Here is a 14,028-nt window from a genome sequence, read left to right as displayed (position 1 = left end):
GCCACCGTGGTTAGGAATTCTCTTTTAAATTTAGTATAAACTGTTTAGCTATTAACTAAAAAAATTAAAAAAAAGACTTCAGCTGCCACGACAATGCCACAGTGGCATAGAAACTCTCTTGGGCCACCTTGCCCAGAACACCTTGCTCTGAGGAAAGACCACAGGTATCCATTTTAAAATATGGGGCAGGGGAGGGCTGGGCCCCCTGGAGTTGGCGCTCCTGCTCTGGGCTATTCAGCTGACCTCATATTGGCGCAGACCTACACCTTCTGCCTCCTGAATATGAGGGCAACCAGAAGGTATGCCTGAGATATCCCTACCAGCAGAAAGTCTCAAAATGAGCGAAGCCAGCCTGGAATCTACTGGATCCCAAGATGCTCTTACAGCAAACACTGGCTGGCATCAGACTCCATCTGCCTGTCCCCCTACCTTACCCTACTGCCACCATAAATGGCCAGGTTGCTGATGTGGCAGTGACTGTCCCACTCTGCAGAGTCTAGGCAGTGGCAGCAGAAACACTGAATTATCCAAAGCTGTTGGTTAACCAAGCAATTCACCAGAAATAAATATCCATTAATGTGTATATTATGAAAATGAGTCTTTTTTTAATACTTAAGGATCAGTCATTAAAAAACATCAATAGAAAATTATCTGTTTCATTTTCAATTGTTTCATTTCAATCTGTTTCATTTTCAATTAAATGGCAACCTCCCCACCCATCCCAAAATAAGCAAGAACTTGTCTTTTGGAGTAAAACCCGGTTTATTCGACCAAGGCTTTAATCAATTAAAGGTTACAGCCCTAAGAAAAACATAATATGCATGTTGAAAAGAAATGGAAGGGGAAAATACAGTAAAACTGAAGTGTCATACCTCATCCTGACATGTTTTTTTGCATTTTTCAGTTTGGGATTTCTTCTGTAGCAATTTGGTTTCATATTCTGGTCTGGGGTGTTCCTAAAGAAAAAATTAAAAACGTGGGGCAAATTTAACATCAGAAGATTCGTAGATAATCAAATTGAATAAAAGCACATCAATACACGATTCAGTGGCTCACAATTAAAAAAAACACACCAATCAGATAAGAAACACTTATCTGGTTACACTGTAACACTGATATGGTTATCAAAATGGGAAAAAAGAAGTCAAACCTTTACCAGATCCTTGGGACGTTTTTGGCAATGGAGAGGAAGGGAGAACACATTTAGAACCGACACCTTGCAATATTTACTAAATAAACAACTTCATAGGAAGAAAACTAAGGCATAGCGTACAACACTTGGACAGCTACATAAGGGAACACTTAAAACAATGGTTTTTAAACATTTTAACATTAGCATTTTCTGATGTTAGGCTCTCACACACTAAAGAATTATAAAATCACAAAACATCCAAAGATTCACCCCACCGTACACCAGAAATGTTGTATTTATATCATTTAATGAGCTGCCGATCAAAGGAAATATCGCAATATTTCAACTGGACATGAACATGATGACACGCTACGGGTGGTTGGAAACCAGAAATTTGCCAGTTGACACAAGACAAAACTAAGTCACACTGGACATTATAACTGGTTTTGAAATAAGATGTGGCATTTGCCCGTTGCCTGTTTCAAATGAATATACATTGATGAGGCCTACACAACTCATGAACCAAGCTAAATCCTCCCCGGCTCACTCAAAGAATTATCTCTCAGAGCAGCTCGCATCAAGCAGAAAAGTATAATGGCAGGCACTATTCACAATGATCGCTCCCCACATCAAATGGGGGGCGACGTTTGTGTGGTTGTGCGCAGCCCCTTGAGCTCCTAGGCGACACCTGGTAGTTCGGACTGGCTGCACCTTCCCCCAGGAGGGATACCTGGGGTCTCTGCCTGCCCCAGCTAAGCGCCCAATACCGCCTGGGGGAGGCGTTGCCAGGGGATTGGCCAGGTAAGGGGAGGGACTACCCAGCCCACACATTAGAAGGTGTAGCTTACCTGGGAAACAGCAGTCGGGCTCCAGAGCTTCTCCCACCCCCACTCCCTTAATTAACTCTTATTTTTGCAGGTTAACCTCTTCTCCACAGGTACGCAGGCACTGCTATGTCAAGGCTGCTGTTGAAGGGCCGGAAAGGAATTTCCCTGCATTGGCAGGTTTTGTCTTTCCTGTAGCAAAATGTCACAACTTTGGCGGTTGCAGGCCTTGGGCGGAATCCTTTAGTCATCTTCCTAAATGGGGGCGTTGGGCTCCACGCCCCCAGTGCGGCGGTGATACCAGGGTTCCCATTAAAGGGGTATTGGGGGGAGGCATTGACCATACGCAGAGAGGTTGTCATTGCTCTCCCCCACCAGTGGCGGCGAACGGGGGACGGGCTCTCTGCTTGAACATACGTTCTCCAGAGCTAGCCCAATCCCCGCACATTCTGGATAACCCTGAAGTTTCCCAGTTCCCCAGCTGGCGGGCTGGGAAGGATAAACGCCCAATGCCTGAGCCAAGGTCTCCCTACATCCAAATCTTAATAAAGTGGTGGCCAATTTTAAACGCCCAATGCCTGAGCCAAGGTCTCCCTACATCTGAATCTTAACATACTTCCTTTCTGGTGTTCTTGCTTGAATAGAAGCAGTGCAGCTTCGCGTCAGACCTTGTTCCTGTGGCCGGTGGCTGAAGCCAGAGTGTACTTTGCCTGACAGCTTCTCCGATACTGCGCAAACCGAGACAGGCAGCAAAAACAGGAGACAAGTCAAGCAACAGGGCCTGTTCAGCTTCCTTCACCAGCTTTCTTTTTAAATACAAAGCACCTGAAGCAATGACGTCATTTTGGATGTCATTGTGGCGCCGAACCGTATTTTAAATGTTTCGCTGAGCGTAAAATATGATAAATATTTATAGTTCAGCTATAGCAGGTTTCACGTTTTCCCGAAAGCTAAATTAAGTGGAGTATTCAGACCACCGATACAAAGCGTGTTCTCCTTCATGGAGAGCACGTGTTGCGGTGGGGGCCTAGCACAAGACACCCCTCTGCTGCTGGGCGGGATCGTTTAGATGGCCAAGGACTATGATTGGGTTCTGTGGGTTGTTGGGGAGAATTGAATGTTGCAAGTTTTGATGGGCAGCCCAGAGGCTATATCTGTTTCTGGCACGCAGCGTGAGCCCCTCTTCGCTGCGTGCAACGGATCACCCGCCCTCCCTCCCAATAATTTAGGCTTCTGCATTGACCTGGCTATGCCTGTCATGGGGTCGTCTGCTTTTGGGGCAGGGGCCTGGTAGGAATTTTTCCATTTGGCTGATTGGCTGGTGCCATTTGGTTTTCTCCTACTGCGTAGCAATTAGTCACAACTTGTAAGGTTGGCAGTTAGGCATTGGTTATAAATTGGTTGGTGGAGGGGCAGGGTTGGCTGTGGCTGCCCCTCCAATGCTGCTGCTGTGTGGGGAATTCTGTTAAAGGAATCCAGGGGCTCACCATGCTTTTGTACGTACCCCCTGGTCAGGAGCTAGGGCCACGCAAGAGCCCCTGGGAACATTAGGGGAGAGGCGAGGGCATGATCCCCTGGCCCCCATTCTCTCCCCAAAGTGTTTTCCCTTTACTGACTTCCTCAAGGCGGGCGGATGTCAGTCTGTCCCCAGGATGGGACAGATAGTCGGAACCAATGCCTAAGCAACCACTCACATTTTGTATTTTAATAAAGCTAAAAATTATGCCAAAAACCTTAAACTTAGATTTTTGTGTGAAGTGTGTGTTATTTGGGGGGTGGCTTGGGGACCTCGACACGCAATAACTAATACCTGATGCAATATATTAAATATATGATAGAGAGATCCCTCTCTTCTCTTTCTCTCTCGTTCACAGACCACACATAGATCTCTCCCTCTCTTCCCAAATGCATCCCTCCCCCAACCACACATATGTCAGAGAGTCAGTAGAGGTTAGAGAGCTTCGGCCATTAAATTCACTGGGTGAACTTGGGCCAGTCACTGTCTCTCATCCTAAGCCTACCTCACAATAAAAAGAGGAGGGGACGACTGAGTTCTTTAAAGGAAAGGTGATATAAATGTATTAAAATAAAATAAAATAAATCTCCCTTTTCCTCTCTCACACAGAGAACACAACGACCTCCCTCTCTCCCTCCCACACAGTGCTATTTTCCCCTAGGGGTACTCTCATTTTGACTCAAGAAAAACCACCATTTTACAGTTCAAATCGGGGGAAATAAATACAGTAAACGGACAAAAGTACAAAGATTCACAAAATGCTTAGGGGTATGCGTACCCCTGCAAACCCGGAAAAAAGCACTGCTCCCACATCACAAATACATGTTCTCTCTCAGACAAATCACCTCAGAATCTCTCTCACAGGTTCTATATGGGGGCATTCAGAAAAACCCCTCGACGGGGCAAAGGGAGCACTTGCCGTCAACTCCATCTAGCTGGTGGGAGGCAGAGGCATGAGTCTGCAAAGATACACCAACTCCTTCCTTGCTTCCCTAGCTTAACTTTTTTTAAAAAAAAATCAAGCCCAGCCCTTTTCAGACTCCCCAGCACAGGCAAACGTGGCCAGAACAAATGGATGACACTCATACCTGAGCATTCTGCCAGGAAAAGAAAAAGAAAAAGAAAATCCACTCTTTTTGTGTATCTTTTTTGGTCTATAGGTCACAACCAGAGAGTTGTTCATCTATAGCGTGGGTAGGTAAACTAAGGCCCGGGGTCCGGATCCGGCCCAATCGCCTTCTCAATCCAGCCCACGGACGGTCCGGGAATCAGCGTGTTTTTACATGAGTAGAATGTGTGCTTTTATTTTATCATCATCATCATCAACCTTTTATTGGCATCAAACAAACATACATACATACAAACAGAAGCGGATTGATACTTTCACAGTGGCACAAACTATGTTTGAAGGGAAAAGAGACAAGACTTGTAAACTTGCAGTACTAGTGGGTAACCATCCCTTGAATCATAAAAAATGGGTGGATAAACACTCAGTTGCCAACTCCCTGTCCCAACTGTTGGGGCATATTCTTCGTACATCTGAGATTGTGGATATTCTATGGCTGCCCACCGGGCCCTACCTGAGGCGTATGGTTATCAACTTTAGATCTAATCACCTACCTGCTTTTATTTAAAATGCATCTCTGGGTTATTTGTGGGGCATAGGAATTCGTTCATTCCCCCCACAAAAAAATACAGTCCGTCCCCCCCCCACAAGGTCTGAGGGACAGTGAACCGGCCCCCTGCTGAAAAGGTTTGCTGACTCCTGGTCTATAGAGTAATAAGGATACTTGAAAGCAGGGTGAGTAAAGATGAATGCATTACCTCTGTCCCCTTTGCCAGTCTCCTCAGATTTCAAAGTTGTGCCCCCCTTCTTGATTTAACGCAGATGAAAAACACCCAGACAGCTTTAAGTTTACAAGTTTCTGACCTCTTGGTTTAACTCTGAACTTATTTTCACCAGTGTGGTTTAGCTGAAATTATTGGAGTCACACAGAATAAGAGAGGGAAGGCGGTTTGACTTAGAACAATATTGTAAATGACTCTGATGTGTTGAGGAAGTCTAAATATCCATGTACGGAGAATATATATATATCCACATCACACACATCCACTAATGCTGGAAGCAAGCCAGTCCAGCTGCCAGACACTTATTGAAAACCATGTGAGCCAAGCTAAAGACCAAATAATTGCTCCAAATGAAAACTGAGAATTCCCATCTTGGAAACAAAAAGCAAAGTCCTGAATTTTGTACTTATGCAAACGCCTTGTTGACATCAATAGGACTTTTTCTGTGACCAAGGAATAGACTCAAATATACTGTTTACACTATGAAAGTTACCTATGGGAATTTTAAAATAACTTGGATATCTGTTGGGTTTTTTTTTTTAACAGTTCTGACATCCCATAATATTTTTTTCTGTTTGAAACAATATACTCCCCCTACTACATATAACTAGCAGTTGGATAGATTGAAGGTTCAACCCTGGTCTGGAGACTGGAGAATTTTCCTACATCAAACGGCCTTCCCTATCTTAAACAACAATCATAATTATACCGTGTTCTGAACTGGTGTAAATCCAGTAATTTAAACACACAGCAGAAATAAAATACTGAGAAACAGAATTACTTGCCACTAACAAAAATTCCATCAATGACTAACATCAAAGACAGAAACAGAGCTAATGCTGGAGTCTTTTTATCCCTGCTCTAATGTTCAGTTCTGATTCCCTTCATTTTGCGTGTTTAGACCTTTTAACCTGACCCTAGAAATAAATTCAGTCAGGACTCAAATTTTGGTTTGGTTTTTGGCAGAATTTAGGCCACAACTTTATTGATTACAATCAAGTGAGTGGTTGCATAGGCTCTGGTTCGACTAGCTCCCTGCACCCTTGCAGGCAGCGCTGAAACAGAGCTCATCGTAGGTCAGCCTAGGGTGAACACCAGGTATAGCAAAAGGCGGGAACCCCCGGCCAATCCGCCACCATGATGAGCCCTGGATTCCGGCACGGGCACAACCCCTTTCAGGGTTGACCAAACCATTGAATCCTTGGATTCCTTTACCAGAATACCCTTCGCATGGGGATGGACAGACCTTTCAGCCACCCCTATCATCTGAACCAGAGCCTATCTGCAACCTTACAAGTTGTGACGATTTGCTACGCGGAAGGCGAAACCCAAGTGACAACAGCCAATCAGCCAAGTGGGGAAAATTCCTGCTGTGCTCCTGTCCCAACGACAGACATAGCAAGGTCAAGCGCAAGCCCTAAATATAGGGAGCGGTGGGTGGGTGTTCCGATGCACTAGCCCCAAGAGGAAGCTCAGGATCACGTGCATAGGCTTAAATAGGTCCCTCGAAGTCCTTTACTTGCGTCCCATAGGTTAGATTAAACCCAGCATCGAGGGACCTACCAATAGGGTGTTGTGGCTATCCAAACGGTCCCACCCACAACAACAACAACAGGGTCTGATTGCCAGGTCGCACCACAACACGTGCCCTCTTTGAGGGAGAACCCGATTTCTCGTCCATCTCAGTTGCCCTAATGGCAGTTCACTGTGTCAATCTCAAGTTATTTCTTTTTCTTTTCTCCAGTAATCTTTCTAATTTTGTGATTAAGGCTAAACACCTTTCCTATCCTTTTAATCTTCACACTTATATCATTTATTAACTTTCTGACTCTTCCCCTGTCTCCCCTCCCCACTCAACATCTGCAGAATCTTAGAATTCATCCACATCGTCCACCTCTCATTCTGACATGTAGCTACTAGAAACAAAGGGAAAGGGGGTTGAAATGCAATCTGTGTAACGGGCAAATCTAGAAGGCTGAAACTCATGTTAACCAGTCTTTTAAAAACATCTTGAAAAGGTAGATTAAGGGCAGAATAGGTTAGTGATATACCAGGGACGGATACAAGAAAACACTAAGATTTTCACTGCATGATAACTGGGCTCAGCAACAGAAAAGGGAATCTTCCTCCAAAAATTATTCTAGACAAGAGTTACTATAGTCCAAAGATAAACTAAGGTGAAAAGGCTTGAGCAATTTATCTGTTTTTCCTATGAAACAACCGATGTCACATTTTCCACCAACAGCATATAACAGGAACGGAAGTTGTATAAAGAAAACTTAAAATCTCAATGCCATGTTATGCTTATTATCAATATTACATTAGTAAACAAACTCATGGCTGGATGGTTTCCTCCAAAACCAACTTTATTTGGTACTGAATATATCCCAATATCCACTCTCACGACACTTCTCTGTTCCTGTGACAGCAATCATCTCATTCTAGTCTGAGGCAAGGTAAAGGCAGGTGGCGCTGTGGTCTAAACCACTGAACCTCTTGGGCTTGCCGATCAGAAGTCCGGTGGTTCAAATCCCCGTGACGGGGTGAGCTCCCGTTGCTCCATCCCAGCTCCTGCCAACCTAGCAGTTCGAAAGCACACCAGTGCAAGTAGATAAATAGTGGGAAGGTAAATGGCATTTCTGTGCGCTCTGGTTTCCATCACGGTGTCCTGTTGCACCAGAAGCGGTTTAGTGATGCTGGCCACATGACCTGGAAAACTGTCTGTGGACAAACGGCGGTTCCCTCGGCCTGAAAGTGAGATGAGTGCCATAACCTCATAGTCACCTTTGACTGGACTCAACCATCCAGGGGTCCCTTTACCTTTACCTTACTTTAGATTGAACCTCTTTTTGTCCCAATGTCATATCCGGCCACACCCGATGGATTTATTATAGCAAGTCTCCACCTGATGTTTTGTTTTATTACAACTGAAAATCATGGAAATGGGAATCTCCCCATCTGAATTACTGGAGCAGGATATAAAGGTAAAGGGACCCCTGACCATCAGGTCCAGTCGTGTCCGACTCTGGGGTTGCGGCGCTCATCTCGCTCTATAGGCCAAGGGAGCTGGCGTTTGTCCACAGACAGCTTCCAGGTCATGTGGCCAGCATGACAAAGCCGCTTCTGGGGAACCAGAGCAGCGCACAGAAACGCCGTTTACCTTCCCGCTGGAGCGATCCCTATTTATCTACTTGCACTTTGATGTGCTTTCAAACTGCTAGGTGGGCAGGAGCTGGGACCGAGCAACGGGAGCTCACCCCATGGCAGGGATTCGAACCGCCGACCTTCTGATCAGCAAGCCCTAGACTCTGTGGTTTAACCCACAGCGCCACCTGGGTCCCCTGGAGCAGGATATAGTTCCAGCTAAAAGAACAGTAACCTGTAAATTAGAGAAGATGGACCTGCAGCAGAAAATAGTGTTGGGTAAGGGTACCTGTTCACCTCTAAACATTGGTTTATTACCCCTTCCAAAACTCCCAAATTATTTGAATTCCTTAACTTCCTCAGCTCATAGATACACCTTTATAAAGGCAAGAATCAATACCTTCCCATCAAATGTGTTGGGAAATAGATTTTCCAATGGACAAATATTGCTCTTATGTGATTTTAATTGTGGAGCACTAGAATCGTTGCATCATATAATTTTTGAGTGTGCTCTTCACTCATCGTCTAGGAGTAAGTTTCTTGCCCCAGTTCTAAAGGGTATTGCCGATGATTCGAACGAAGCCAAACTGAGATACCTACTGAATGATGAAGACCCTTCAAGATCACTTACGGTTGCCAGATTTTTGATCAGCGTCCTATCCCTAAAGAAGAAAAACGGACTTCTGGGCGGCTCGGACTACCCTTTTAAATCATGATTTAGGTTGTAATTATGAGATACCATAATTGATGTCTTTTTATAAATTTATGAACAGAGGGTGATGTTTTGCTGTAAATTTTACTGTTTAGTCTGCTAACTTAAAGTTTTATGGAAGTCTTATTGTTGAAAGTTTAAGTACATATATGTTGTTTTGGGAAATTGTTGCGCGATGGGCCAATGGCCGTAATAATAATAATAAAAAAATATCTTTGTTTTATTGTAAACTATTTTGACTACTTAATAAAGTAATAATATCAAAAACCTTACTTCTTCCTCCTCCAAGCCAGTTAGGTCCCAGAAATAACTTAGTCTCATCTGCAAACGCTTCCAGTTTTCAAGGAACATGGTGGCTGAGAAAGAAAATCCAATTTTAATCAGAAGAGCCAAAATTGATTATTCTGATTACCAGTATGCTGAATATTCAAAGTCTCCTCATATAGATATGCAGCAAATCAGAGCCTGAGTAGTCTAGATTGATGTCTAGAGTTGGTAGAGTATCACCAGCAGCACAGGGAATTTTTCTGAAACGAAGCACTACTTTTTGCCTTACTTGAACATGTTGCCAAACAGTTTCATTGCATGACCTTAAAATTCTAACACTGCATGTAATTGAGAGAAAATTGATAACATGCTTTCCAGAGGTTATATTTTCCCATACCTTGAATAGAACACCAGATCTCATTCAGTCTTGAAAACCTAACACTAATAATTTGGGTGCATTTATCATCATCCATCTTCAAATTCCTGAATATTAGTCTGTTACGGTCATCATGAATGATAACCTATTGGCCTCACTGCAGTCAAGGGAGTCTATTATTATTATTATTATTATTATTATTATTATTATTATTATTATTAATAATCAAAATACACACTTACATATACAAACACATACACATAGAACAAATACACATTTAACACACCTACACATATAGATCTAATTCCAAATACATTTTCATCCATATATTTTTATTACAAAAACTCTTTAGAAATATAGGTTCATTCTAGCCTCCTGTTCGCTTCAGTAAGGCTGAATTTGTACATAATCTCATCCATGGGCTTCCCACTTTATCCCTTCATTAAATTAGACATTTAACATGTTTTCAATATGTATATAGTCTTTCTAAAATGTCACGAGTGGTAACCAGAGAAAAGCAGATCAGGACTTCACTTGCATAGTTGTGGGTCTGCACCGACCTCGCCAGGGTGGTAGCAGGCATAACAGTCATTCACCACCACAATCATTTCCACTGGCTACACATGTGCAATTTCCAGTGCCCAAATATCTGAAAATGTCTATGTATTAGTCCACATATAACATTTTTTTTGTTTTTTTAAAATGCTTTATTGGTTTTTAAACTATATAACAAAATATTAAACAGGTGTTACAGACACAATAAAAATAAACAAACATTCATTCCTTAATTGATACTTGTTTTGTACATCATTTTGTAATGAATTTGATCCTCCCATTATGTTCCCAAACTGAATACCTTAATTACACAAAACAAACTAAAAAATATTTTTTTTTTCTTCCAGTAGCACCTTAGAGACCAACTAAGTTTTTTCTTGGTATGAGATTTCGTGTGCATGCACACTTTCTCCTCGTTGTTCTAACTACTTTAAATTTATAAAGTTGACCTTTAAATTTATAAAGTTGACTTTGCAGAAACTCAATCAAGGCCTGCCAATGGATCGATATTTTGACATTTTTTTTTTTTTACATAAACTCAGTAAATATCCCACTCTGTGGTAAATTTTTCATCTGTAACGCCTCGTAGCCTTGCTGATATTCTTGCTAATTCAACATACTCTCTTAATTTGTTTTGCCAGTCTGATTTGGATGGGCATAGGAAAAACTGAACAAATGTATTTTTTAAAATGGCCTATAACTATTCTAGGGACGCAGGTGGCACTGTGGTATAAACCACTGAGCCTTGGACTTGCTGATTGGAAGGTCGGCGGTTCGAATCCCCGCGACGGGGTGAGCTCCCGTTGTTCGGTCCCAGCTCCTGCCAACCTAGCAGTTCGAAAGCATGTCAAAGCGCAAGTAGATAAATAGATACTGCTCCAGGCAGGAAGGTAAATGACGTTTCCATGTGCTGCTCTGGTTCTGCGGCTTAGTCCTGCTGGCCACATGACCCGGAAAAACTGTCTGCGGACAAATGCCGGCTCCCTTGGCCAGTAAAGCGAGATGAGCGCCGCAACCCCAGATTCGTTCGCGACTGGACTTAACTGTCAGGGGTACCTTTACCTTTACCTTTATGGCTATTCTGTCACACTCTACTAGCAAATAGTATTGCTATTACAAGTTGTGGCTGGGTGGTTTATTTTGCAAAGAACCCCTGGAGAAACTATAGAGCTGCATGGTGCAACCATTGCCCATGCAGGAAATCTACTATGCTGAAGATTCACCTCTTCACCTCGGTGCTTGACACTTGAAAGTCTGTATTTTCAGGACATACCCTATTTTCTTTGATTGCATTTTCTGTACTTTTAAAAACTGTTTTTAATGCTGTATTTTAACTTGTTGTTACCTCACCCCAGAGCAGCACACGGAAACGGCGTTTACCATCCCACCAGAGCGGTACCTATTTATCTACTTGCACTTTCGAACTGCTAGGTGGGCAGGAGCTGGGACCGAGCAACGGAAGCTCACCCCATCGAGGGATTCAAACTGCCAACCTTCTGATCAGCAAGCCCCTGCCCACCATTGCTGCCCACCCACCCACCATTTAGCGTCATCTTATGAATGTTGCCCTATCTAATTGAGGCATATAAGATTCAAAGCAAAACTTACCCCAAAGCGCCATGAAAACGGAGAAAAAGACGGTGGCAGGGTTGTCAAATAAGTGGCTGGCTCGTGCTGTGCCACAAGCACTACTAAGGTTCCAGTAGTCACATGTCTTGTCGCACAGAGGGCACATGGTGAAGGCATTACGTTGGTCACACATCTCCTTGCTATGAAGAGCAAAACCCAAAAGGTCAGAATAACATGTAATCTGCGAGGGAACAGACTTTCATTCAGTGAGAACAGAATGGCAGAAGTTCAGACATCCAGATGGTGGCTAGAGAAGGGAGTATTTATTCAAATTCATTGGTTGTTTTCCTTCTTATTTATCTATTTGAAATATCTGTAGGCCACGTTTCTATTTTTTTTTTTAAAAAAAAATATTCATAGTGGCTTACAAATGAAAACTACGACAAACGGCAGCAGGAACAAAAGATAATTAAGGTCTTGCCCACTTCTTTGCAGAATAAATCAATACAATTTAATTACAAAAAGAAAGTGAAAAATGGCTCCAGTAAGGCAATAAAATTTTTGAGAATCACTAAGAACCACTAAGAAGCATTTCTTCGGGCTTAATGCCAAATGAAATTGAAAAATCATCCTCCTCTAGGTGTGGGAACTTGACAAAATGCTAAGTGGAGGGTGCTATTTAGTGGCACCAAGAAATACGCAGGAGAAGGAGGCTTGAACCCTCCCTTGCCCACCATTTTCCTTGCCCCCTCCCCCTCCCCAGCCATTTCTCCCATGCAAATGATTGCTGCAGGTGGAAGAAAAACGGACGAACACATAGTAGTGTGGAGAAGAAGCAATCTCCGAGTGATAAGTTCTAGGTGGAGTGCTTACCTAGGTTCAGTTTCTATTGGAAGGAGGTCACTGGGGGCTTTTGATATTTCAGAATATCAGAGTTTATACCAGAGGTTGTATTTCCTGCGTCAACTAAGGGAATTTAAATTGCCCCAGGAAGTGTCGATCCAATTTTACAGAGGCATCATTGAAACTGTTCTCGGTAATTCTATTACTGCTTGGTACGGCACAGCCTCCAAGATGGACTAGAAAAGGCTCCAACAAGCAGTAAGAATGGCAGAAAGGGTAATTGGTGCTAGCTTGCCTTCAATAAAGACACTCTATGCTACCTGAGTTAGGAAGAGGGAATTGTCGCAGATCCTTTTCATCCCGGTCATCATCTGTTTGATTTACTTCCATCTGGACATCACTACAGGGCTTTATATGCAAAAAATGGCTAGGCACAGGAACAGTTTCTTCCCTTGCGTCATTAAATTGTTAAATTCGTAGTTATTTAGCGGAAGGGGAGGTCAGTTATGGGTGGGGTTCCTTTGCTGTGTTATTGTATTGTGAGTGGAATAGTGTTGTTTACGTTTATATTGCAATGTAGCCGAAGCAAAATTCCAAGTATGTTGGTACTTGGCCAATACAATTATTCCTATTCCTGTTCCTATTTATTTGCAAATATAAAAGGGTAGACATAGGTGAAGGCACAGCTTAATCCCCAGAGAAAGAGATGCTGTTCCTTTACAAAGCCTCCGAAATCTGGCAAGCCCTCTCTGGTTCTCCGCTTCCTCTCAGCCAATTGTCACATTTGCCACCTCAAACTTAGTTTCTATTGCTTCTTTTCATAAATACCCTCAGCCCTTTCTCTGAACGGTTTTTCCTGTTCAGAACGTCCTGCATCAAGAAGCAGTTAGAAACACATGACCTTTGCATTCTGAGCTATCACAAATCTACCAGCGATACTCAATTTCTCTGAGCAGGACTTACAAGAAACTCCGCAAAATACGAAGAGACCGACACTCAGCGTGAGCAGTTGAAATACAGCGAGCATAAAAGCATGTTTCTCCTTCAAAAGTAACAGTAGCATCGAACCTTTTAAAACTGGGTGGAGAAGCCTTGGACCCGTTCCAGTTTGCATACAGAAGTAATAGATCTACTGATGATGCTATCTCTATTGCTGTTCATACTGTACTGAGTCATCTAGAACAACAGGGAACCTACGCAAGGCTGTTGTTCGTGGATTATAGTTCTGCTTTTAATACAATT

General features: G+C 43.0%; 1 protein-coding gene across 1 annotated transcript; it reads right to left on the bottom strand.

Annotated features, from left to right (window-relative positions):
• Nucleotides 1-866: 866 nt before the first annotated feature.
• LOC117046235 (anoctamin-2-like) lies at nucleotides 867-12,144 on the bottom strand. The gene is made up of 3 exons (XM_033148032.1): nucleotides 11,983-12,144; nucleotides 9,450-9,532; nucleotides 867-956 (listed from the first exon to the last, which is right to left on the bottom strand). The coding sequence occupies exons 1-3, from the start codon at nucleotides 12,134-12,136 to the stop codon at nucleotides 867-869; spliced, it is 327 nt and encodes a 108-aa protein (XP_033003923.1). The 5' UTR covers nucleotides 12,137-12,144.
• Nucleotides 12,145-14,028: the final 1,884 nt, after the last annotated feature.

This window comes from Lacerta agilis, chromosome 5 (genome assembly GCF_009819535.1).
Source record: "Lacerta agilis isolate rLacAgi1 chromosome 5, rLacAgi1.pri, whole genome shotgun sequence".
Taxonomy (NCBI): Eukaryota; Metazoa; Chordata; class Lepidosauria; order Squamata; family Lacertidae; genus Lacerta; species Lacerta agilis.
Note: the sequence above shows the minus strand (reverse complement) of the source record. Positions and strands in the feature narration are given on the sequence as shown.

Excerpts from the sequence above, each read along its gene's own strand:
- LOC117046235 (XM_033148032.1), bottom strand. The coding sequence starts at position 12,136 with ATGTGTGACCAACGTAATGCCTTCACCATGTGCCCTCTGTGCGACAAG. Across the intron at positions 9,533-11,982 it reads CGTTTTCATGGCGCTTTGGG|CCACCATGTTCCTTGAAAAC; the intron begins GTAAGTTTTGCT and ends TTTCTTTCTCAG. Across the intron at positions 957-9,449 it reads CTGGCTTGGAGGAGGAAGAA|GAACACCCCAGACCAGAATA; the intron begins GTAAGGTTTTTG and ends TTTTTTCTTTAG.